The 26,418-nt window shown below is 37.7% G+C and overlaps 1 protein-coding gene and 1 pseudogene across 2 annotated transcripts; one reads left to right on the top strand and one right to left on the bottom strand.

The window, feature by feature from the left end:
• The first annotated feature begins 14,190 nt into the window (after positions 1 to 14,190).
• On the top strand, positions 14,191 to 17,596 carry LOC132155840 (C5a anaphylatoxin chemotactic receptor 1-like). Of its 2 annotated transcripts, none has more exons than XM_059564571.1 (2): positions 14,191 to 14,348; positions 16,018 to 17,595. In XM_059564571.1, the coding sequence occupies exon 2, from the start codon at positions 16,023 to 16,025 to the stop codon at positions 17,076 to 17,078; it is 1,056 nt and encodes a 351-aa protein (XP_059420554.1). In that variant the 5' UTR covers positions 14,191 to 14,348; positions 16,018 to 16,022; the 3' UTR covers positions 17,079 to 17,595. The 2 variants fall into 2 exon arrangements, with proteins under 2 accessions (XP_059420554.1, XP_059420555.1); XM_059564572.1 differs by having other exon boundaries at positions 14,289 to 14,348; positions 16,021 to 17,596.
• Positions 17,597 to 20,382: 2,786 nt separating this feature from the next.
• Positions 20,383 to 26,001, bottom strand: LOC132155493 (dapper homolog 3-like; annotated as a pseudogene).
• Positions 26,002 to 26,418: the final 417 nt, after the last annotated feature.

Here is a 26,418-nt window from a genome sequence, read left to right as displayed (position 1 = left end):
ACTGAACTGGGTCTTGGGAGTGGAGTAGGCAGAGACATGAGACCGTTACGATGACAGTGCTCGCTCCAAGCAAGTTATCTCACACTAGTCCTATCTGATCTCTGGAGAATGGAGAACCAGCCAGGGGTTTCCCAAAATTATGTCAACTGTGGGTCCCTCCAGTACCAAAAGGTGATGAAAGTGAAAGTCGTGATATTTGCCAAGTATTGTAACCCATACTCAGAATTGGTGCTCTACATTTAACCCATCCAAGAGCACACACACAGCAGTGAGAAGTGAACACACACCCAGAGCAGTGGGCAGCTATATATCCAGCACCCAGGGAGCAACTGGGGGTTCAGTGCCTTGCTCAAGGGCACTTCAGCCATGGGTATTGAGGGTGGAAGAGAGCGCTGTTCATTCACTCCCTCCCACCCACCCACAACTCCTGCCATCACCGAGAATCAAACCGGTGACCTTCTAGTAATTAGTCCAGCTCTCTAACCATTAGGCCACAGCTGCCCCAGGTGACAACCTCCTTGTGGAAATTACCAATTCAGGTGTGGAACAACACAATGAAGGTTACTGGTGTGCTTATCTGAGGGCTGATGGTGTGTCTCTTTTGAAAATTCACAGGAAAGTCCTGAACAGGATCAGCAGAGTCATTGGAGAATAATGGGAGATACAACAGGTAAGTCTTTTCTGGTGAGTATCGCTCAGGGAGTCCAGAACAGTCCAATGATGTGAACGGTAGACCGGAAAGTGAGTGAATGGTAAGTGTGTGCATATGTAGCGTGGCTTGATTGGAGACAACAGGTGTGGGTAATTAGGACTGTGATGGGTAATTGTCCGGGATGTTGACTGCAGTGACTGTGATGAATCTCTGAAATTCAGCTTCATTTCAATTAACAAAACAAGATGTAATGCTTAAATTAATAATAACAACACTTATTGACTGCTACTGATGAAAAAAAAACAGCCAATATGTGTGGTTTGTTGAGACGTATGTTATTAATATTCTAACTGATCAGACTCAGTTGGATGCATGATTTCCATATTTCGAGGTCAGGCTTAGTTGACACCCTAATAACCTCCCAGAACCATATTTATCTGCATATCAACGCACTAGAAATGACTATAACATCACAGCAACCGCATGGCTACTTCTTGGCAAGGATCTCATTCTCGTTTCTGTTGGTAAGCAGCTTATTATTTACCTCTGCAGTCTTCAGCAGAAATGTACAGAACATCTTATACATTCTATAAGCAACTCATCATCCAACATCTTCTTCACACTTTCAACAGTCCTATTACCATAAAATGATTTATATGAAACCCAAGAGCCTTTCTAAACATCCTTCTAACTGAACAGCAGTCTCTACATCCATAAAAGGATGAACTGTAAGACTTTTATGAAGTGGAGTTTCTCGTAACAGTTTTACTTTATTTTAAGGACCCATTCTCACTATTCTATTAATAGGTGCTGATTAGCATGCATATTGGCTGTTTATTAGTACTTAAAATGCACATATCAATTTCTTATTCTACATGACCATATTTTAGATCGTTAAATCCTACCTCATGCCTAAACTTCTACTTTAACTTTTAATAAGCAGTAAATTAGGTTTGCTGTTATTTTATAGTGTGTTTATTGGGGCAAAATTAGCAGTTAATAGTTAGTTAATAGTGAGAATCAGTTCTCAAAATTTCAAAAAGTAAAAAAAAAAGTATTAGACACACATTTTAGACAAATTTAGTCTTTTTAAACATATTATTTTTCTATTTTGTTTCAAACAACGCAGGAACAGCTGTTTAGAATGTAGTTTAGTATTGAATGCTAGTACTGAAACTGTTTTTTTATAATACAACATGCATAAATAAATAAATATATATATAATTGGATTTCTAAAACAAGGGTTTCTGGAAAGATTATTAATTTTTGGGTGAAGTGCCCCTTTAAGACGTATTTTGTGTGTGCATAAGCAAGGGCAATATATAGACAATGGCGCCTCCTCCTGGTCACACATGGCAGAACACCATAATTTGCTCCATTCCGGAGAACATTAGAAAAAGTATATCATCCAAAAGCTAACTTTACTTTACAACTTCTTTCGAATAAAAAAGTATATTGACACACAAAAGCCAAAAGCGAGTTATATGGCGCTACAAAGAGGAAATGATTTATGTGCTTCTGCAGCAGGATGAAGGCCATTATGACCGATGGAAAGATGGCTGGCCTTCAGATGCAGCAATCAGTGGCTTCTTGTGCAGAATATTTTCTTAACATCTGAATGATGGAGTAATTTGGCAATTTCTGTTGGACGTCACTAATCATCCAGTTTTGCCATCGACTCAAACATTTTCCAAATAACAGCTGAAATTATAAATGGCAGAATATGCAACCCCACAGTCAAACACACAAGAACAAAATGTCTTTCAACCATACAAAAATATTTCAGATGTTTTTCCATATCTGTTTGTCTCTGTGAACAGGAAACGCATTCGTATTTTGACAATACTGCGTTAATGTGTTCATGTAGGCTAATTTCATCAAATGTGTTAACAAATGTGTGCCATATTATTAGGATTATAATAAACCCTTCTGTTCAAAGGATTAGATTAGGATATATATATATTTAGGTCTTGGTTTTGGTTAATAATTGTGCTATAATATAATAATGTTAGTGAATTATGTTTTTGTGTGTGTGTGTGTGTGTGTGTGTGTGTGCATTGTTAAATTATATCATATTGCATTATTTCTTTAGGTTAGGGATGTAATATTATCAGATGTTAAATGTTCATTCAACAATACATAGGCCTATATTGTATTACTGTATTACTGTTAGAATTTTCATTAATAACCATTGTTATATAGATTATATCTTTGTCTGGTGCTCTTATGAATGTTGTTTGCATGACTTTGTGAAAATTTAACTACAATACCATCTAGCTGCAATATGAAATAATGACATAGACGTAACTTACTTGTTCTAAGATAGCGTTGATATCGTTGCTGACAGAGTAGGTTTTTTTTTTTTTTTTTTTTTTTTTTGCCGTTTGCATTGCCGAATGTGGCATCCTGTCAGAAATAACATCTGTGGGCTCTTTTTTGATTACTATCAACTCACTGCAATGTTGCAAGATATTGCTATGAAAACAAATAAAAACCGAAAAGAATAAATGAAATAAATGAGTTCAAAACTTTTGTACATAAGATAAGATGAAGATATCGCTAACAATAAACTGAAACTTCCCGCTCTAATAAATTTGTAAAGTGTCACATTAAAAAGAAAAGACAAGTGCAAAGACACTAATTATGATAGCCAGATCTGGCAAACCGGCGGAAGCAGCGTCTGCACCCCACTCTTCACTTGAAGTTCATAAACTACGTAATAAACCCACATAAAACCAGTTCTTTTCATACCACGGCACTAAACATTCTTGCAGACTGTCTAAACTTAATTATACACGCAGACACTCGAGGAGCTTTAAACAGCAGGTTAGTCATTTAGAGAACAAATTTTGTTTTTGAAGATGACAAATTGACCGAAGACTGCTGGCTACAGGCATGATTTCTGAAGGGTCATTTGACACTGAAGACAGGAGTAATGATGCTGAAAAAAAATCAGCTTTACCTTTACTTTAAAATATTATAGTGTATATATTAAAGCGAATTATAAATTGTAATATTTCACAATATTACTTTTTTAATATGTCTTAATATAGTCTTAAGTAACCTATGCAAGAAATACAGCAACAAAACCAGAATGTGATTCTTCACATGCCATTTACATTTCTTCAAAGAAAGGAAAAGCTCCTCAAAAATGATGTAGGCCTTTTATAATTTATAGTAATTGCAGTTTGCAAGCCTGCAAAACTATGTCTAAGTCTGCTCATCATGGTGTTGAAACTGATTAAATCTGCACCTGCCGCTAATGTTTTTTTTTTCACACCAAATGTGGTACTAAAGGAGGTGACATAACCCTTCTGATTAAAAGCAAGATTGTCCGATTACTGCAAATAACTATTAATTCTCTAAGCATTATAAACTAAAAAAATAAAAAATAAATGCAATTTAAAATCAGATTTTTTTTTTTTTTTTTTTATTTATTTATTTATTTATGGATTGAAAGACATACATAATCCAAAGGATAACATGTAAAAGTGTAAACACTTATTTCCAACATGGTCCTTGGTGGTAAAACAATTCACACAAACAAAGACCTATTATAAGTCAAAGACAAAAACATTTACACAAATCATCCGGATTTCAACAACATCCTAAAAACAGGCAATCATAAATCACCCAGTGCTAGTTAAAAAGATCAGCTACTCTATTCCATAAAAGGGCCTTAACCTGGTATCTAAAAGTCCCTCTGGTATTTACCATTTTGAGGGAAATTGGCAAATTATTCCACAACATGATACCTGTATAAAAAAAAGAACTTCCAGCTGCATTGTTGACTCTGGGCACTTTACAAGAACGGATACTGGCCCTAGTATTATGGTAATGCTGTGTATGAACCATTTTTATATTGGACAGTAAATATTTGGGAGCAGAACCATTTATAACATTATACATATGATTCAGCTTTAACTGCTCCACTCTAACCTGTACTGGCAACAGACCTACTCTTTTAAAAGCATCTCTGCCAATATGAGTCCTAGAGGGTGCATTTAACAGGTAGCGGATAACATTATTTTGCATCACTTGCAGTCTGTTTTTAAGTTTAACTGATAATCCACAGTACCAAGCTGAGCATGCATAATCGAAATGACATTGAATCAACGATACAACCAGTAATTTCTTGATAGAAAAATCTAAAAGCCTTGTTCTGCGATACAAAAATTTCAATTTACCTGCACACTTGGATAGTATTTTGTCAGCAATAGATGAACAGGTTAATGACTGGTCTAATGTTAACCCCAAGTATGTAACACTTTTCTGAGACACTATTTCAGTGCCATTACATTTGATCTTAAGCAATTTTATTTTAGACAACTTTTTTTTTGTTCCAAATAAAATGGACTCAGTTTTTCCCAGATGTATTGAAAGCCTGTTGTCTATAAGCCACTTTCTGACACTATTTAATTCGTTACCCAGAGTCTTCTCAATCTCGCTGATGTCATCCCCAGAGACCAACAATGCAGAATCATCAGCATATAAAAGCAGCTTACATTTCACAGCAGCTGGCATATCATTAATATAAACTAAAAATAAAAGGGGGCCAAGGATTGAACCTTGAGGCACCCCACAAGTAATATCTCGAGAATCTGATATGGCCCCCGCAACATCACAAAATTGAGTTCTTCCAGTGAGGTAAGAGGTGAACCATTTCACCGCAGAATTTCTGAAGCCTATACTTTGCAGCTTTGATAATAAAATTGCATGATTTACAGTATCAAAGGCTTTTTGTAAATCAAGAAGAATCATACCCACATACTTTCCTTCATCAAAGTTTTGTCGAATATAATCACATAAATGAATAAGACAGGTTTCAGTCGAATATGCTGCTCTAAATCCAGACTGCAGTTCATATAGCAGATTATGTTTAACAAGGTACTCTTCCACCTGCTCATACACAAGACGCTCAAACACCTTTGATATTGCTGTCAGAATTGATACAGGCCTATAATTACCAACATCTAATCTACTATTTTTCTTAAAAAGGGGGACTACCCGGGCCCTTTTCATATCACATGGAAAAATACCCTGACTTAAAGACAAATTTATTATATGGGTGAGCACCCTAGAAATTACATTGGCACTATCGCGCAAAAATCTGGACGGAATAAGGTCATGTCCAGTAGCTTTGTTAATTGACAAAGTGGATAGACACAATCTCACCCTTTCCTCTGAGACAGGATCAATTTCAAAAACATCAGAAGTGACATGTTTGGTTTTATAAAAGGAGTTTACAAATGATGGGCCATATCTACCTGACACCTTCGGCAGCTTATCGACCAGACTGGCAGCAACAGTTGTAAAAAAAGTATTAAAAACGCAAGCAACCTGCTGTTTGTCAGAAATCATTTTATCCTCAATAACTAACCCAATATTGCCAGACTTAGATTTTGATTTTCCTTTAACAGCCATATCAGTAAAAACTTTCCACAGCTTTTTAGGCTGATGTAAATTTGACGTAATAGCATCAACATAAAATTCAGACTTTGTTTTCTGTACCTTGTAACTAGCCTGATTACGAAAATATATATATTTATCATAGTCACAAGACAAAGTTGACCTCTTAAACTTTCTGAACCATTTATCCCGTTGTCTAATAAGATCCAGAATGTCAGAAGTCATCCAAATTGCACTTCTCTGTTTAATTCTGGTTTCCTTCATTGGTGCAACATTATCAAGAGTTTCTAAAAAGTGCTGTTTAAACAAAGACCAGGCCCCATCAACATCATTGCTTCCGAAAACATCTGACCAATTCCTTCTAGAAAGCATTTCTTTAAATTCCTCAGCTGTATAATGTTTTGTACATCTATATCTAATTGAACTATGGCTGCCAGTCTTCAATAGTGATTTAGATATTTTACGAGTACAATAGGTGACACTATGATCACTCAAAGCAATATCAAGGATGCCTGATTGTGAAATATTTTTATGTTCTGAAACTAATATTAAGTCTAATAGGGACTGACTGTTAGCAGACACTCTAGTAGGTTCAGCGATTAACTGTTTTAGGCCCGACACCTTGCAAAAAGTTAGAAGAGATTCTTTCAGGCTACTCTTACTAGGCTGCAATACATTTGTGTTAAAATCCCCCATAAGAATACATTCGTTCTCCATACATACATTACTCTTATAGCAGACCATATAAGATAGATAGATAGATAGATAGATGACCAGATAGATAGATAGATAGATAGATAGATAGATAGATAGATAGATAGATAGATAGATAGATATTTTTGTGTAGGTTAGGGAACCAGGTTAAGGTGTGGGGTCTTAAAATGCTATAGGTCAGTTAAATAGTGTTTGTTTTGGACTTCTGCACATCTCCACTCATCTGATCACCGTGAGTGTATAGGAACAGATGACTGAGCTCAAGCTATATATATCCAGGCCCTCCCTCCCTAAATGCAACTTAATTCCCAGAATTGTGGAGATGGGCAATTCCATTTAATAAATAACACAGTACATGTGTAAGGAAGCCAGTTCTGAACTTAAATCAGCATTAGGCTGATATTAGATCCATGCAGACTAGTAAGTGCACACCTGGCGAGTGCCAGACCGGTTGAGTCCACTCATTGCTCTGACGTCACCGGCCCTGCCGTACTAATCGACAGAGACACTAATCCAGCTCTTCTATAAAGCCTTTCTCCTCTGCTCAGGACGAGAGAGAGAGAGAGAGAGAGAGAGAGAGAGAGAGAGAGAGGTGGGGGGAGAGGGGACAGGCGAGGGCTTTAGGATAAAGACTGTAAGGCAAGGGGAAAAAAAAAAACATAGCGGGAAATGACTGCTTGACGTGCTTTGATTGGAGTATCAGCTTGCAGTATTTTTCCTATTGCGCCCAGCATTAACTATTTCCCAGGCATCGCACTGGAAGAACAGTGTCCCCCGATAGGGCCTGTGGAGGGGCAGTGCTGTGGGAGCTGCCCCTCTCTGCCCCCTATTATCATACCCAGCATGGACAGCGTGGAGCTCTGCACCACCCAAGAGGATGGATGCCTTTCCACAGATGGGTAGGACTCCATACTAATTTTTTGTGTCTGTTGTTGTGCAAGACTGAACAGATTGCATGTGTTTAAAATCTGTATTGGGGGACAAACACTTACGTATAACATTTATGCCTTTTTAGCCACGCTGAATTCATAGCTTAATTCCATGTATGTAAATGGTGATGCTTTTGAATTTTCACTGTAAATAATGTTAGCAGTTTAAAAGGAAAAGTATTTAAAATGGTAGTGCTACATATTTAATTTGTGACCAAATTAATACACACACACACACACACACACACACACACACACATACACTATATATATATATGCTCCCATATTAATTAATTAAACAATTAGTTTTCTGGTACATGTCTGACACCTGCCAGATTGCACTGCAAAACATTTTATATTGCCATATCCATTCTATGCCCTAGCGATATAATTGTGTGTGTAAATATATATATACAGTATATATATATATATATATATTATATAAACCATAATTAAACAATTATTGGCTGCTTGATTGTTTTGTTATATTGTTGCTAAATGTAAAGTGTGTTATTGTACAGCTCTACATTTAAAGGTGGAGATAAATTCTATTAAAATGTATCCACATACATACAGTATACAGTAAAGTGGTATACACTACTGTATATAACAAATCTGCCTCAATTTTATTTAGTTGCAAAATATAATTTATATTATCGCACAGCTGTATACAGTAGTTCGATATATACTGTATGTCCCACTTCATTTGCATACATGTAAAAATATAAGAGGTCTACTGCAAATGTTAAATGCTTGATTGTCTGCTAAATGTGACTAAAAGGCCTGAAGATATTATAAACATTGTCATGATTTTTTGTAAAGCTGCTTTTAAACAATATACAGTAAAAAGCACTATACAAATAAATATTACTTGACTGATTCTCTATTTTCCCATTCTAGGTGTGTGAGTGTGGAAAAGGCTTCTGATTTTGTTCTATATCATATTTGGTAACACTTTAGAATAGGGAACACTTTTCACTTTTTGCTATGACTTTTCCCTCGACAATTTCCCATTTTGCTGCTCATCAATAGATAGTAAGGTAGTTGCTAAGTTTAGGTATTCGGTAGGATTAGGGATGGAGAATAATGCATTAATATGTGCTTAATTAGTACTAATAAATGACTAATATTCTAGTTATATGCATGCTAATATGCATCTAGTTAAGAGACCCTAAAATAAAGTGTTACCTTATATTTTAAGGAACACACAAACAAACAAATAAATAAACAATAAAGTATTTTATCGAATTATTGCATTTTAGTCCAAAACAACTTACAGTGCATTCATTGTATTTATCATAATATTGGTTAGAGTTATATATGACCACTCTAAATGTGCCTCTAAATGATGAGTGTGCATGTAGGTAATGGCTGTAAGGTGTGTTAAAGACCAGCTGCTGAATAAGAGACTGTGTGTCCTCAATCTGTGCACTAACCTGTCAACAGCACACAGAGCTGCTGCCTCGTGCCAGAGCCAGATCTGCTCCGTTAGCTTGTTAATGACTTACCACAGACAGCAGGAGGGGTGGGCAGGATTACACCGCTAACTGCTAGGCAGCTGTCGCCACAGAGATCTGGGCGGAGATGTGACGTCCACCGTGTGTGTGTGTGTGTGAATGTGTGTGAAAACCACTGTTTTCGCAAATATGAAAGCAGTAATTCAGTTCCTTTTTCTGGTGAACTGACTGAAAGAGTAGTGAATAATGAATAATGAATTGTGTTTTAAATCCAAAATCATTATATGTATTTATTTGCTAAGTAGATATCAGGTTAGTCAGCTGGTCATTACAGCAAAATTAACCCCTTTAAGCTAATTTATTCCTATTTAATACGGTCTCCTTTTGGAAAAGATGAAAATGTTCAGATATTGAATCAGGCATTAAAATGTTATTTTATTATTTTGACACAGTGAACTGCAAACTGTAAGCAGGTTGTTGCTTTTCAGAGAGAGCTGACCTCCATTTCACTATACTTCTCTGTTTCAGATGGCTTAAGCCGACACACACACACACACACACACACATTTGTTTTTGTGAAAAGTGGGTTCATCCCATAGGTGTAATGGTTTTTATACTGTATATAAACTGTATATTCTATGGCCCTACACCAACCCTACACCTAACCCTAACCCTCACAGGAAACTTTGTGCATTTTTACTTTCTCAAAAAAAAAAAATCATTCTGTATGATTTATAAGCGTTTTGAAAAATGGGGACATGGGTTATGTCCTCATAAGTCACCCTCTCCTTGTAATACCTGTGTCATACCCATGTCATTATACAGAGTTGTGTCCTGATATGTCACAAAAACAAGAGCACACACACACACACACACACACACACACGCACACGCACGCACACACACACACACACACACACACACACACACACACACACACACACACACACACACACACGCACACACAGCATACACTGTGGAAGTCAAAAAGAGGATTTTGTTTATCAGGACTTCAGGCCTCCTTAATCCCTGTCCAGAGAATATAAATAGATTTGCAACAGGAAAGACAAAGAAATGAAGAAACATCCTTCACACAAAAAGGTGTAGGTCATGTAAACTTTAAGAAGATTTAAAAAAAAATAATTAAAAAACACTTTTCGCTCTCTCAAAAGTTACTATGACATCTACTAATGTCAAACTCGTGCACACACATATGTGCGTGTGTGTGTGTGTGCATTTATAAACATTGCATCTCAATGAAATGTATTTTTGAAACTAAAAATAAATTTATTTTAATATATATTTAGTTAAAAGCAATCTTTGGATAAAGGTGTCTACATTTTGCCTACTCAGCACATCAAAGGGAATAAAAAAAAATCACCATTTGGGTGTATCATACGTTATACATACACATACTGCACAGATTATACATCCCATAATACAATGCTCCCAACTTGTTGAATCAGCATTAATATCAGCTGTGATCATTTTGCACCATTATTTGTTATTACTGTTGACATGCAGTGCATAATGCACAATATTCTTTATGTACTGTAGATTTCAAATATGCAGCGCTGACACATAATGCCATGCTCTTATCCAATCTATTGCTAATGAAAAATGACTTCATGAAAGCATAATCCATTTTGATATAATCGCTCCCTGACTGTCTGTTATAAGCATTGTAATCCGGCCGTTCAGCAGAGGCTTGAAAGAGGAACGATTAGTCACAGGTCACCTGGGAGCAACTGTGATAAGCAAATCGCACATACTCCAACAAACTAGACCGCCCCGTTTCTTAGAATTATGAATCCGTTGAGTAAATGATGCCGTAATTTATTCACAGAAACTGAATTTGGAATAGCCTAATACTCTTACTGTTTATACCCTATAAGTATAGTAGAAATTATAAAAATTGCATGCTGATATACTATTCAGAGGTATTTAATTCCTGAATGAAGCAGTGTTTTGAAAGAACCCGTTGAACCATTCATTCAGTTATTCAGTCATAGTCACTTGCCTACTACACCTACTGGTGTAACGATAAAGTACAGAAATTGTACTGTATATCTAAATTTGCATACTTTTTTTTCAAAAGCTCTATATGTTACCTCATCACTAATGCTCAAACAGAGTGATACATTCAGCTGAAATCTAGTGGGTAGTGAGTATATGAGAGCAATGAATAGTAGCTGTGACTGTTCCAAAGTGTAATTCTTTTTTCCCATATGTCATGGTCTCACTATATAACAGAGAGATGGGGTACCCAGAAGCCCAGGCCATGGATGAATATCCAGTTCAGAGAAAAGGGGACAGACTGCCCTTTCAGGTAACCAAACCATCTTTCATCCTAATATCTTTTAGTTTGTAAAAAAGTAGGGTAAATTCAGATAAACCGGAACAGTTTTTGCCTTATTTGAGTGACATCTACACTTATATCTAACATCTGTCTTCGACATATAAGGTGTTCATGTTGTAGCAATTCTTATCTACATTTTATTTGAGGATAACTGCTGTTTGCCTTAGTAGTTCGTAAGTAACAGAGACCACAAAGAGCCCATATGCAGATTGTGACATTAATCATGTGCCAAGCAGAAACCACTGTAGTGCAAACACCATTCAATACTCAAGGTTTCTCCTGCTCTCTTTCTGCTTAATTTTGCAGATCTTTCCAGATCCAGTGGAAGTAGTTTTGAGTACTGAAGGCTGTCTGACCTGCACGCCGCAGGGGAAGGAGCGCCTGCCGTCCATCGTGGTGGAGCCGACTGACGTCAGCGAGGTGGAGAGCGGGGAGCTGCGCTGGCCTCCAGAAGACATGGACTTCGATGAAGATGAAGATCTGTTCTTGGAGCAGTGCATCCCACCTGCTAACATCGCTGACTGGGGGGAGGATGAGGAAGAGAGCTCTATTATTGAAAACCACCAGCAGAACACTTCTCTGTTAGGTACTCTCATGACCATTCAGAACAATAACTAGACCCACACAAATTGTTTTGCCTTCTTTTGGGGGTAACTGAGTGGGAAATCAGTTGTTATCAGTTGAATTAAACATTGAATTGATGTCGTATTTTTGTGGGTTAAGCTTTAAGTTAGGCTTTTTTCACTGGCTGTTGGATTAATGGAGAAAATAAGCTCTGTGACCAACAAAAGTTTATGATTCTTACATGCTTTGTCCATAATGATAATCTTTAGAAATAAACACAACTTTTAAGTAAAAAGCTAAACGTAGGCTATAAATGAACTACACTAAGGTCAAATGACTTCAACATCACCACCTTTAAGCTTCCAACAACTCTTTCAGTCTTTATTTGAAATCTACAAGTTGGAAAATTTAAGAATAGTTTGCAAGAGTGCGATTGAAAGCAACTAGCAAGAAGATGAATGGGTAAGATGACATTTAATGCCCCCGACAACCTCTGCAGTCTTATTAAGCCACTTGAGCTTGTGATAACCACAGAATCTATGCCAGACAGTTAACCTAAAACCCATAAAAAAATAAATAAATAAATAAAATCCACTGATGTCAGGACGATGGAAATGGAAGTGCTCTAGGTTTCTAGGTTTTGGCTTTTCAAAACTATGCCATCCCTGCAGAACTCTACTGGTAGATGAAATCATGCTCAGATTAACAAAACTGTCCAATAAATAAACACAAATAGTGCAGGAGATGTGTGGAATGATCAGCATTCAGATGCTGTGGAGATCTCTGTCTTTAATACTTCTCTATTCAGCTCCTAACCCAAATTTTAAACAGCAAGTAACTGTTGCGGTTATAGGACAAAATGGATTGTTGCAACACCAAAATATTTCAGAAACACCAAGTGTTTTTGAAGTCTTCCAGAGCAGCTTTGTCAAAGAGGGCTATGCACTGCTGTGTGAACTCATTAATGCTAATTTTCAGTTTCTTTAGATTAGAGGGGTCTGCTTGCTTTGGTTTTGTTTCATTTTCTCTCTCGGTCTGTCCTGTAGATCTTCAAACAGATGACTTCAGGGACGACACCCCGACTCTACCTCCAGAGAGTGCTTCATCTCTGAACTGACACCCACTGAACTCATCCTGTCCTCGTGGTCCTTCAGGAAACGACTAGACGATGCTAACCTGAAGAGCTGTTTCAGAAGAACTAATGGGATCATGCAGCTGATTGTGGTCTCACTGTGATTGCACAAGATGACAAACTGACACTTTCTGTAGGCTAGAAAAAAAAGAGCAACAGAACCTTGTGAAGAAATGTAAAGAAATGAAATTATATGTTGTACTAGTTACTCATAACAGTCTTGCATAGGTTAGTTTTTTCTGCTTCTTATCATCACTGTAGAACCGTGTCTCCACAGTTTGTTGTGTTTTTGAATGCAATAATTAGTTGCTGTATTTTGGGGTTTAAACCAGTCAGCATTTTCATACTCTCCCTTTATCACGCAGATTGGAAAATTGTAATGAATTCATCAAAAAAGGGGAAAGAGAATAACAGAAACATGAATTTTAGTGACGCCACACACACGCACATACGTATCATCTGTGACAGTGTTGCGTTACAGAGGAGTTGAAATGTGTTGTAATGGCACATTTCTTTCAACCCTAATTTTATGTGGTATTTGTCCCTTTTCTTTGTATTTCTGTCATGTTTATCTGCATTTTAATCATTAAGTGCACCTCTGAGTAGAATAAAACAGTGCATTGTTTATGTTTATTCCAAAAAGAAACAAGTTTTGCATCTTTGTCATTCATCTTTCATCTTTGCAATATGTACACACAATGTTTTTCTTCAAATGATTATTACTAAATAAAAATTTAATTTAAAACAATAAAATGCATCAGGACCACTACTGAAAATTATTTTTAGTTCAGAATCTTATCTAACAGTTCTGTTCTGTCCAATCGCAAGACAATAATATGAAATTTAAAAAAAAGAACAATATCTGCTGATTCAGATAAAGCTGGACAGACGTCAATCTTCTCTGTTCCAGTTCTGAATGAGTCTTCCACTGACACCTTTTAAGTTTAAAAAGTTTAAAGACCAACAACGGCATCAAACCTTGTGTAAAAAGTGCTTACACAACATCGCTAAGGAAAAGGTTTGGCAAACAGCGCTTTGCAATAATTTCCTGGCTATAAGGGGTGCAAAAATAGACGAGCTGAATCACATCCTGTGCAGCAGTTCAGCACTTCACAGCCAGAAACTCTGAGAGGTATTTATAGTTTATTTTCATAAATTTTCAACATGATTATGGTTAGACTTATGTATTATTCCAATGTGTAAAGAGAAAAAAAGAAAATGAAAAGAAAAAATTATAAATTTTCTGAGGAACTATTTGATATATATATATATATATATATTAGGGGTGTAACGGTACGCAAAAATCACGGATCCGTACGTACCTCGGTTTTAAAGCGGTTCGGTTCATTTTCGGTACAGTAAGGGAAAGAATTGCAAACATTAAACTGCAGGTTGTTTATTACTATAAACTTTTTTTAACAATTTGTTTACACTTTTTTAAAATACTTTTATATATATATATATATATATATATATATATATATATATATACATACATATATATATATATATATTATATATATATATGTATATATATAAGAGAATAAGAAATAAAATACTGCTGCAAAGTTCTCCACTAAATAAAATACTCTGTCTCAAACCAATATCATAAAACATAAAGAAAAATATAAATAAATAACTATGATTACAGTGCAGCATTACCAATCCCAGCTTTTAGGCCTGCTCATATTTAAAATATATATATATAACTTTTCCAAAGTGTAAAGTGCAGCATGAACAGTTTCAGTTTTTAGACCTACTCAGATTTCGTTATTGCGTTGGACCGATCTGAATTAAGAGCAAAGGTCTGTTTAAATGCTGACGGGAGCTGCGTTTGAATTACAATCGTTTTTTTCCTAGTTGTAGTGATGTTTACACTCGCGTGATGCCTTTTGAAAACCTTAGGCCGGTGACACACTGGCATATTGCACCTGTCAAACATAGTCTATTTTTCCGTCAATACTGTTGACGGTGTCCTTTATCAGTAGGCTTTATATTTATGCTCAACATGAAGTATAGATATTGTTGTCGTGAAGACAAGATCCTGGTCTGTCGGCGCCTCAGCGGTCTCCCTCTATGTCACCTACAGTAGCAGCAGCGCGCCAGCGCCGCGTCAGGCACGATTCTGGTGTGTAAAGACACAGAAAACGCGAAGCAGCCGTCACGCAACTGACACGCAGCAGAAACGCCACGCTCACGCCACGCCACGCAGCCAGTGTGTCGCCGGCCTTAGAATCAGCTGCAGGGCGGGATTTGCGCTGAACGCGGAGACTTCCACCACTTAATATGTTCGTTTGGAAACACGAAAATGTACTTATGTTCTGCGCACAAAAAATTGCAATCCGTCTTTCAGTACACACGTGCACCGTACCGAAAGCCCTGTACCGAAACGGTCCGGTACGAATAAACGTACCGTTACACCCCTAATATATATATATATATATATTCCCCCAAGACAACACTGGAACCTATTGATTTCTTTCTAATGATTTTTTTTTGTTCTTTCACATTCCATAGAAGAAAGAAAATCACACAGGTTTGGCATGACTTTAGAGTAAATTAAATTATGACCTTTACTTTTAACACTTTCTTTTAAGAGGTAGCACTTTAAGAAATGCCTCGAAATTGTCCACACAATTGCATCGTAACAATGTAACATTGCAGTGTTTGACTCTTTAAAATGACACTCAGCAAATAACAAATAATTAGACTCTTAAAGAACCACTAGACTCTGCTTTGAGGGTTTTTGCTTTGAGTTACTTTGCACATTTTCTGTTAATTTTCTTTTTCTCATTTCACAGCAGAAATGGGGGAAGCTGACAATTCATCTGATTACCCTACTATTGACTGGTGTGAGGGGGATGCAGACTGCACCCCTTTTGTGATCCCCACTATTTCCCCACTGTCCAGGATTGGTTCTCGGCACTGGATCGCTCTGGTCTGCTACCTCATTGTGTTCCTGCTGGGTGTCCCGGGGAACGCTCTGGTGGTGTGGGTGACTGCGTTCCGAATGCCGAACTCTGTGAACGCACAGTGGTTTCTGAATCTGGCCATCGCGGATCTGCTGTGCTGCTTATCGCTGCCTCTCCTCATGGTGCCGCTCGCTCAGGACCAGCACTGGCCTTATGGTGCTTTAGGTTGCAAATTACTCAGCGGTTTGTTGTACATGATGATGTACTGCAGCGTTCTGCTCCTGGTCGTGATCAGCTTGGACCGTTTCCTACTGGTGACCAGACCGGTGTGGTGCCAGAACCACAGAAACACGAGGCAGGCCCGCTGCGTCTGTTTGGTCGTCTGGATTCTCTCTCTCCTTGCCGGTTCTCCTCAATTTGCTCACATGGAAATCTATGAAGAGAGCAATACTAAATTATCGTGCAAAGGCATCTACAGTGACATAGGTTATGCATGGACTGTAACTCTTGCCCGCTGTTTTCTGTCTTTTCTGCTGCCTTTCCTGATCATCTGCATCAGCCATTGGAAGGTTTTCCGCACAACGAGTTCTGGACGAGGCAGCGACAAGTCGGCCCGCACGCTACGTGTCATCCTGGCATTGGTGCTCAGCTTCTTCCTGTGCTGGCTTCCTTTGAACGTTGTGGACATTATGATGTTAATGAAAAAAGGACGATCAGAGAGTTTTATAGCCAACTTGAATCTAGCCCATGTGCTGACGCTCTGCTTGGCTTACATTAACAGCTGTCTGAACCCTCTGCTCTATGTATGTCTTGGCCGCGGTTTTAAGGAAAATCTGATTAGCTCGCTGCGGAGTGTGCTTCACTTCGCATCCGAGGCACCGATTCATCGAACCAGCATGACTGCCACCAGTAAGTCAACCACAGACGGGTTCAGAGAGAAGCCCTTGTGAAAAATGGTTGCGTAGAGATATGGATCGTAGTCTTTGTCTTCAGATACCACTCTCTAGAATCATTTGTAGGTTTAAAGAATCATTTTATCATGTTTGGAAAATGCTGCACACCAAAGATGTACAAACATGTTCACCAATATTGTTTTATTGTATTAACAATAACCTTTTTAAACATCCGTAACATTCACACACACATTTTGCAAACAGCGATTCATAACCAGGTCCTGTCACAGCTAATCAAAAACAGCAGTGCATACTTTACTATAGGTTTGTGTGCATGCACTAATTTTCACCAACCGGAATTACTCCAATTTGATTTCAGATTCTGGAAGCTGTGTTTATATGAACATGTCTATGTTATATAAGTAGCTATGTCAGAATAGATATAATAAGTAAAACTTATGGAAACTACTTATTCACTGATCAGTTCATCAGACATATGCAAAAAACATAAGTAAACACTCATATTTTAGTTTGAGTTATTTTAGTGGGGCAGGGGGGTTGGGTCCGGTTGGTTGGTGGTTAAGGTAGTGCCCAAAGAAGCACAATGACCACAATCCAAATGTCAAAACTCAAAATATGCTATTTACATACTTAAACATTTTAGTCACTGTTATGTATATTGATCATAAACACAGCTAAAAAGCTTCCTACCAGTGGCCATAACAAAACAACTAATATTTCTCTAGTGGCCCGAACATTGGCTAGTGAAAAAAAAATTAAAAATAAATAAATAAATAAATAAAGAGAGAGAAGAAACATATTTCGTGTGAAACAGGTAGTTTTTTCCCTAAAAAAAGTCGTTGCTTGATATACAGGGTTTATTTATTTTTTTTATAGATTTTTTTGATGATGATTATTGCAGAATTAATAAATGTAATTATTTTGCAGCCAGCCTCTAGTGGCCAGTTGACGAATTACAGTTTAAGTCACTTCCGTGTTGGCTTCAGACAGAAAACAGGAGGTTGCCGCTTGATAGTTAAAATAATGTATGGGGTTCAATTTAACTTAGATACAAATACAACTATTGATTACCACAGAAGGCAGTCAAAATCGCAGTTACTCTATTTCTGTGGAAGCCTTAGGGTGAATGTACCACACCGAAATAATTGCAAACAACATATCAAAGGTGCACACATAACAATCAGGCAAATCTTTCGATATGTATTTTTTATAAAGCCTATATAGCTAAGCGTGAGAAGCTTGCCAGTCGTGTTTGTCCTTCGTGGTTGTGAACTGCCTGTTGCTCACGAGTTTGACTAACCTGTAGAGGTCAGTAAAGAGTGAGTGTTAAAACTAAAGTTGGTAGAGTAGTGCTGAGATTCCCCACCGTCACATCACAAACATTTGGTGTTTCATGTGTGTGAGTTTCGAGGCCATAAATGCATATCCACCTGCAGCTGCCTAAAAAAGTTCTTTTTTCAATTAGATATAACACAGGAAAAAAAAGGCTAATTCATATTTACGAAGTAAATCATTATTATGGACACTTACAATGCAGCATTATACTGGATATTATTATCTTGTATATTAAGTTAAAACTGCATAATCTGTTATATTTATTGACAAAAGTGGGGTTACTTATAGCAAAAAATAAATAAAAATAATAACAATTAAAGAGTAATTCTGAAAGCCTTTTTTTTTTTTTACAACACCAAAATTGTTTGTGGATATGGGTAAGAAACCTTTCTAACTGCTCTACAAGGTAGTCAAAACTGAGTAATAAACATAATTAATATGCCTTACATCCTCTGCTGCTTTTTCAATGTGTATTATAATAATTTCATGTTTTGTTACTGTAGCATTTGTATCTCACTGCTTATCTGACCCTTTTTATACCCGTTTCTGTATAATTGACATAATTCTGTATGCATACTGAAAATATTAAATAAAGATTAAGGTTTAAACACCCATCTGGAGATTAACTTTTTTGTTTTGTGTTGGTATACACTCTCTCATCCCCCCCCCCCCCCACCCACCCCGCTATATGGCCCTGTCTAGGATAATTGTATTTTCCACTCAAAGGGGAACAAATGTCATCTTCTGACTACATAATTTCTGTCAAGTCCTATATATAGTAGAAGTAAATAAAAATAATCTTATAAAAAACAGCTTACAAAATAAGGCTCGTGGATAAGACTTCATTAAAATCATTCTTTAAGCAGGAACATTTTCAAAGACTGTGTGAAAAATCTTTAAAATACACTGTGAGCATGAAATCAAAGGTGGTGAAAAGTTATGTTGAGGCAAGGCATATTTTAGTACACTTCACACAGTACAGCACAGGCAAGGGAGTTTGGCTGTGTTGTGTAGCAGCAAGAAAATGAAATATTCCAGTCCTCCAATGCACTAGGTGGCACCAATAAAGAAGCTACGTGATATCAAAGTTCGTAAGTATAAATACTAATCAGTTACTATAAATGTCGAAAAAATTTCCACTACACTACATATGCATTTCAACAAACATGCTACAAAATATTCATCAAACTGACTTCATTCTCATGAATGGACATGGGACATGGTAGGCAAAGTGGTACGTAGTACTGATAAGGATGCCTCCATTAGCCCAGGCACATCTTGTCATATGTGTATGTGTGTGAGGAGAGCCGTGAAAATTGCCCCTTTTAAAATGCTAAGCTAATAAGAATCAATTCCAGGTGAACACATATTCCCATTATTACACAATGGACAATGTGACATCATTATTAGCAGCGTAGTGTTAAAACAGCCTTATGGGCCACACTCTTCAGATGACCTGAGTTCAAGTCCTGGCTCGGGGTCCTTTCCTAATCTTCTTTACCCTTACTCTTTCCACATTCCCTATTTCATTTTCTTGTCAGTAATCGAGAAAACAAAGACTTTAAAATGACTTTATTCAGTAGGGCAAAGCTAAAATATATAGCTATAGTGCTGAAAAGAAAGAGATTTATGGGCATGCCTGAGAACTTGAAACTGAAGTAAGTGATTTATAAACATAACAGACACATGGTCCTTCTTAAAGGGATAGTTCACCCATTTTTTTTTTAAATTTCTGTTATTTACTCACCCTCATGCCATTTCAAAACTGACTTTCATTATGATTAATGCAGAACAAATATTGTGAAAGATGTTGGTGAACAAACAGTTTTGGTGACCATTGACTTCCATTGTATGGACGAAATGTGTTCTACACAAGAAACAAAGTCAGGTTTATATAAAAATCTTCTGAATTAATCAATGAACATACAGTAGTTCTATTAAATCCCAACTATTATGATCTTGTTAGGGGCTTGGTGTGCTTAACGGGTTTGGTTTGTATCTTGTAAACAAGTGTAAATCTGGTTAAGTTGGACATCATGTCAGTTTCTGAGTCCAAACTATCCAATCCCAAAGGCAAAGAACGTGCACCTTGAGTTGTTTTTTAAAGCTTAGCTTAAAGGTGTGCCATAATTGAGTGCTCATAAATGGCTGATGGGATAGTATTCTTATTTGAAATGAGAGTAGAGGCTTGGACCTGGAAGCAGTATTCAGTACGTCAAGGCTTAAGAAGTGTAATGCATAATGTTCTTATTTGAATTTTAAAATATAAATAAGCAGATATTTTCATGGCCAGAATCAGACAGTGGTCATGAGTTTGAGAGAGCCTGAACGAAATCTCATGATCTTCTTTTTGAGTGCATGTGAGGCTTTAGTCTTAACCACAACATTGAAGGGATTTTGTGGAGAAGAGGAGGACGGGGGCAAGCGCGGGGGCACTTGCTGAGGCCAGACCAGCCCTCCGCTCTCATCTGAGTCACTGGACACTGAACTGGTTCCTGGAGAGAAAGTCTCGCTCAGACTGGAGTCAGAACCATTGGGCGGTGCAGTCATGGCCTCTGACAGCTCTTGCACCCTCAGGTCCCACTCCAGGAACTGAACACTGGTGCACTTGGCAGGTAACTGATTTAGTCTGATTGATTCGTGCACTGAATATCCCCTCATCCTCTTCTTGAATGAGATGCTGAGGAGCACCAGAGCCGCTGATTAGATGGAAACAATTCGTCACTATGATGCCTGCCCATTGCCCGTCCCACCGTATAGTATTTGTGCTCCGGTTGGGCGGTCCATCCTTGAGAGACACAACTGTCCTCTGACCAAGACTTGGTTTGTCTCGATCCTAGAGTTATCCACCTTTCCTCTGGACTCCTTCTGGCTTGGGACTGAAGAAGGGCCCACTTTTGGGATGGAATGGGCTGGTGTTGCTCATGGGACTCTGGAATTGACAATGTAGGTACGCAGGTGTGATTGCAGCAGGTGTGAATGTGGGGTTTCATGGTGTCTGACATTGGGGGACGGCGTTCGATGTAAACCGGCTGATGCCGAGGGGAGTCGTTGCTACTAGTGTAGACTTCCCATATCCCATATTGATCCCTTTCCAAGGAGGATTCTGGCTCCGCACTACTTAGGGAGGTTGGTCCAACTTGGGCATTGGGAAGGTTCATGTAATATCCATCTTGGGATTCACGCTCATTCTCTTCCTTAGATAGAGCAGCCCATTCCTGCCATTGCAATTGTTCAAGTTGTGGGTAACTAGGTGGGTATGGGTGTAAGTCATGCCACCGATCGGGATCAGAGTTGAGTTCTGCTGTAGATATGAGGTGCGCTGCTGTAGTAGTCCTAGGATGAACATCTCCACACGCAGAGCCTGCTGGATGTCTTCTTCCATTGCGCCATCATCTATCTTCACTGCAGAATCTGTCTCAGCATCAGAATTGAGGCTCATCTCTGGCGTAAGGCTTTCATTTCCATCAGCTATCTTTTCTGTAACCCACTGAGGGCTTTCTTCATCATTTTCTTCCTCCTCTGTTCCCTCGGCAATACCCTCCAGTGGGGGGTACGGGACAGAAAACGAGCGGCGCAGGGTGGCATGTACTGTGGGCTCCATATGACCCTGCCAGTCCAGCAAGTAGGCATCTGTCAGCAGGTGAGAAATACAAGATTTATGAGAAATAAAACCATTTCTTAACACCAGGGGTTTTTCATATCAAGGATGGTCAGATATGATGATCCCCTTGCAAAGGATAGCCTTCTTCAAAGCCAGCTATATATCAGGGTTGCCAAGTCTGCACTTTTCCAGAGGAACTGGGGTACATTTAGACTGTTGCTGTGAGTGGGTTATTTCCCCAGAGGTTAATGGTTTGACATATTACATAAGTTATATTTGCCTGAAAGGTTTGTATTTAAATATTTTAATCATTTTATACTCTACCAATGATACAGCTGTGCCAGATGATGGGTTTCGTGGGAGAGAGGCACCGGGAGGAAGCCTTTAAGCTCCTGAGAGCTTCTTTTTGAAAATAGGTTATGTTTATGGCCTACATTTTATTGCAGGGACTTATATTATCAAGACCAAAAAAATAATAATTTTATATATATATATATATATATTATAAGTAAATAATTGGTTTAAAATTTGATTAAAGGAAACACTTACCCACAGATCTGGACCTGTGACAGGGGACACTGAGGTTTGGGGAGGAACAGGAACGCAGTGGAGGAGACGGACTTTCACATTGCTCATAAAACCCTGAGGGATCAAGATAAATTGAAATCTTATTTTTATTTATTAATTATTAGCTTTCAGTGTTTTATTCAAAATATCTGGATGAACTGCACGGTTCTGTAATCAATTTGCCAGCTGCTGTTAAATAACTTAAGATGATGGCAACACATTTCCTAACACAAATGCCAGACCGTTGCATAACTAGGTGTGCACAATATATCTTTGACTAAATCGGTAAATGATCAGTATCATCCTGGTGCAGGATGCAGATAAAATCTAGATTTTTATTTAAAAAAAAAACACATTTTTTACTAGGTGACAAAAAATTATTTAGTTCTATTGTTTTTATGTTTCTACGTTTATATGTTCTTATGCCCATTGAAGCATATAAACTCTATATCAGAGCTTTAGTAAGAACACAAAACAAAATACAGCAGCCTATATATTTTAAATTTGCCATCATGTCCATTATATTTTCAGCTAAAACAAAAAATACGTATCTGATATCAGTTCTGTCCAACAGTTTTGCAGAACACTATGAAGAATAAATGATTCATGAGGTTGTGGAGTACCCGAGCTGGACGCACTGGGACTGTCCAAATCTTCCTCATTATTCTGCTCACATGTGAGTCCTGTATCCAACCTCAACTCACTGAGCTGCTGATTTAGTGCCAGCATCAGCAGGCTGGGGGCGCCCTGGAGTCGGTTCTGCAGGGTATGACACAACTAGTACAGCTGGAAAAGACATACATTAATGTATTTGGCAGACATTTTAAAATCAAGGTATACATTTGATCAGTTCATTTACTTCCTGAGAATCAAACCTGTAAGTTTAGGATTGGGAGCGGTAATGTGTTACTGTTTGAGCTGTAGGAATGCAATCACAGAATACAAATAGAATAACAGCCATACATGCGGAAATATACCACATTAGCTGAAAGGATAGTAATAGCCTAACATGGAAAATTTTTTATGCTTAAGGAACTATATTAACCTATGTCCCAAATTGCTGTTACTCTACCTCACCTTACTGCATAAAACATTTTTAAATCTTTAATATTTTAGAAGGTTGAAAATCATGTTACAGACCCATAAACTGGTTTCTTGTATAAATGAAAAATATTGATGATGTGTCTTACATTTACATTAGAATAATCATAATTTGTGTGACAACAAACAGATGTAAGATGGCCTGGATAGACAGCTTCAAGCATGTAGCACGTGTTTCTGTGTGCACATAACCCATGTACTGTAGAGTGTGCTCATGTGCACCACTGCCACTTATGTAAACCAACGACAAATGCACCAAACCTAGAACATCAATAATTTACCAAAGACAGGACAGATATTGTTGCATACACTATTTTTTGAACCTGTGGTTCTGGTTAGTTTATAGTTTTATGCTCTCAGCAGCTGATAATTCAACTATTAAAACACATTGTGAACCTGTGTTTAATGACGTCAATGTCTGGGGTTTATTTGAGCTTTGATCATGGTTTATTTTGTCCAGATTTTATCCAGGCATCACAGTTCCACATCTGGATCAAAGTTTTTTTTGTTATATTTTGCTGGTTTATGACGCAAAGGTGGTTTGACTTATTATTTTAACCACTTTCTCTATTTACAGTTCACTGTTTTTCTCTACTTATATTCCATAATAAAGCGTGTACCGTCCAATGATGACAAAACCAACATTTGGGTGCACAGATCCAACACAGATGTGAGAAACAAACTGGTGAAAAGGAAAAGATTTTAGGAACATACTAATGCATTTCATATTCAGCATACATTTTAATATTGTACTGTATTTACAGCCATTTTGGTTGAGGCAGTTTGATATGACAGGTTAATATATGTTTGAAATAACTTTTTATTATATGACATGGAGGCGTGCGATGGTGTATGGTAATACTGGTTCACTTAATTATTCATACATGTTTTTTTTATCATAAAAGCATGCCAGTGTTTTGCACGCCTCTATAAAAACTACAGCATCAGTAAAACTAAGCATTATATCGTGTTACTATGGGCTTAAGGGAACCCACTCACTAGAGAAAGCGGAACATTTGATGATAAGACTGTATTAGATACATGTTAAGGGTTTGGAAAGAGACAAGTCAGTTTAAAATCAAGTGGGAAATTGGATTTCAAAAAGCAGAAGCCTCTCTGAAATTCTATTTGGACATTGGACAAATTCATCAGAGCTAAGCTAAAAAGTTTTGATATTTGATTCAAATCCTTGTGTTTTTCCTCTACATTCCTGCAACATGCCATTTCCTTTAAAATCAGCTCAGAAGTATGTCCATTATTCAAGACCAAAATCATAAGACTTAAAAGAACTTTATAATTGTTCTTAGAATCGCTCGTATGAAACCGTGGCAGAGTGGTTTAGCGGATGAGAAAAATGACAAGTATAAAATTAGAAAACAGAGGAGGAGGACAGCGGGAGTGAAGCAGGTCTGCCAGATGTGAACAGAGACCACAAGCAGACACCTCACTGAAAACATAATCCAGTCGTGAGGATTTCAGAGCTAATATTGGCTTTTGTTCCATTGGAGATCTTTATTTTCCGCTTCACGACTGACTTGAGATGCCGAGACGGATCGCCTGCTTTAGTGTCTCACCCTCAGTGGTCCTGATGCACAAAGGCACACAGGAGGCAGCAGTCTAGTTGATTATACACACACACACACACACACACTCACCCTGCCCCCACTATATCACACACACATCACTCTAACACTCCTAAAATACTAAATACATCACCAAACTGCACTAATTAATTTCTGAAGCACACATCCACACGAGTACCGGAGGGAAACTTTGGCCTTGAGGATTGATGTAGTTCGTTTGAACAGATGTTTTAGGTGCAAATAATCTGCTATAATGCAAACACTGCAGGGTTCTCAACTACAAAGCTGAACTACAAATAAATCTTTTTCCCAGTTGCATTGCTAATTATTTAATTAAAGTATGCATGTGTAATTACATGTTACCCAGAGGGCTGTGTGAGCACCGCACCACACTCCATCCTCACTGTAGTCGCCTGAAGAAATCAATCTGATCGTCTTTCTATAATTGGTTAATTAACAGCTGCAATTTAAATCAGTCAGGAACAAAAAGCAGATAGATAGATAGATAGATAGATAGATAGATAGATAGATAGATAGATATCCCTCCACTTTTAATAAAATATAAATTTGTCCCCCACACATTTTTCAGGCAAGTGTGTTGACATAGAGGTATTTAGGGGCCATAGATTTCAATTCAAAGAGAAAAGATAGTCTTTGCTAATGAGAAGATGTGAACATTACAGAGTGCCAAACCCTCTGCCAGTCCTGTGCTCCTGTCTTTGTTGAGTTTTGCTCCGGGTCTTGTGTTTTCCTCCTCCACGTGCCCCATGATCTAGTTTCTCTCATGTTTGATTATGTTCATTGTTCCCAGGTGTTTCCTTTGTGTATGATGTGATTTGATTTCAGGTGTGTCTCGTTTGGTTCTAAGTTCTTAAGCCCTGTGTTTTTCATCAGGTATTGTTTGTCAATCCTTTCTGCTACATGTGCTTTGTTTTGGTTTGGTGTAAATAAAGAATCACTTGACGGATTCCCCTATGTCTCCTCGCTCCTTTGCTCCTCGATCGGTCACAGCAGTAGCAGCATCGTTACACACTCTCATGCAGTGAACTAACCCTTAAAGTGTGTAAATTCATATTTTCTTTCGGCTTCCAGAATGCTTGTTCCCCATCCAAATTTTCCAAGTGCATTAATTATGCAATTTCAAATGCAGCATAGATTTGATAAGCAAAACTATCATATACTGATA

Source organism: Carassius carassius, chromosome 13 (genome assembly GCF_963082965.1).
Source record: "Carassius carassius chromosome 13, fCarCar2.1, whole genome shotgun sequence".
NCBI lineage: Eukaryota > Metazoa > Chordata > Actinopteri > Cypriniformes > Cyprinidae > Carassius > Carassius carassius.
Note: the sequence above shows the minus strand (reverse complement) of the source record. Positions and strands in the feature narration are given on the sequence as shown.

Bases quoted from the DNA above. Each gene is read 5' to 3' on its own strand.
- LOC132155840 (XM_059564572.1), top strand. From the start codon at position 16,023: ATGGGGGAAGCTGACAATTCATCTGATTACCCTACTATTGACTGGTGT.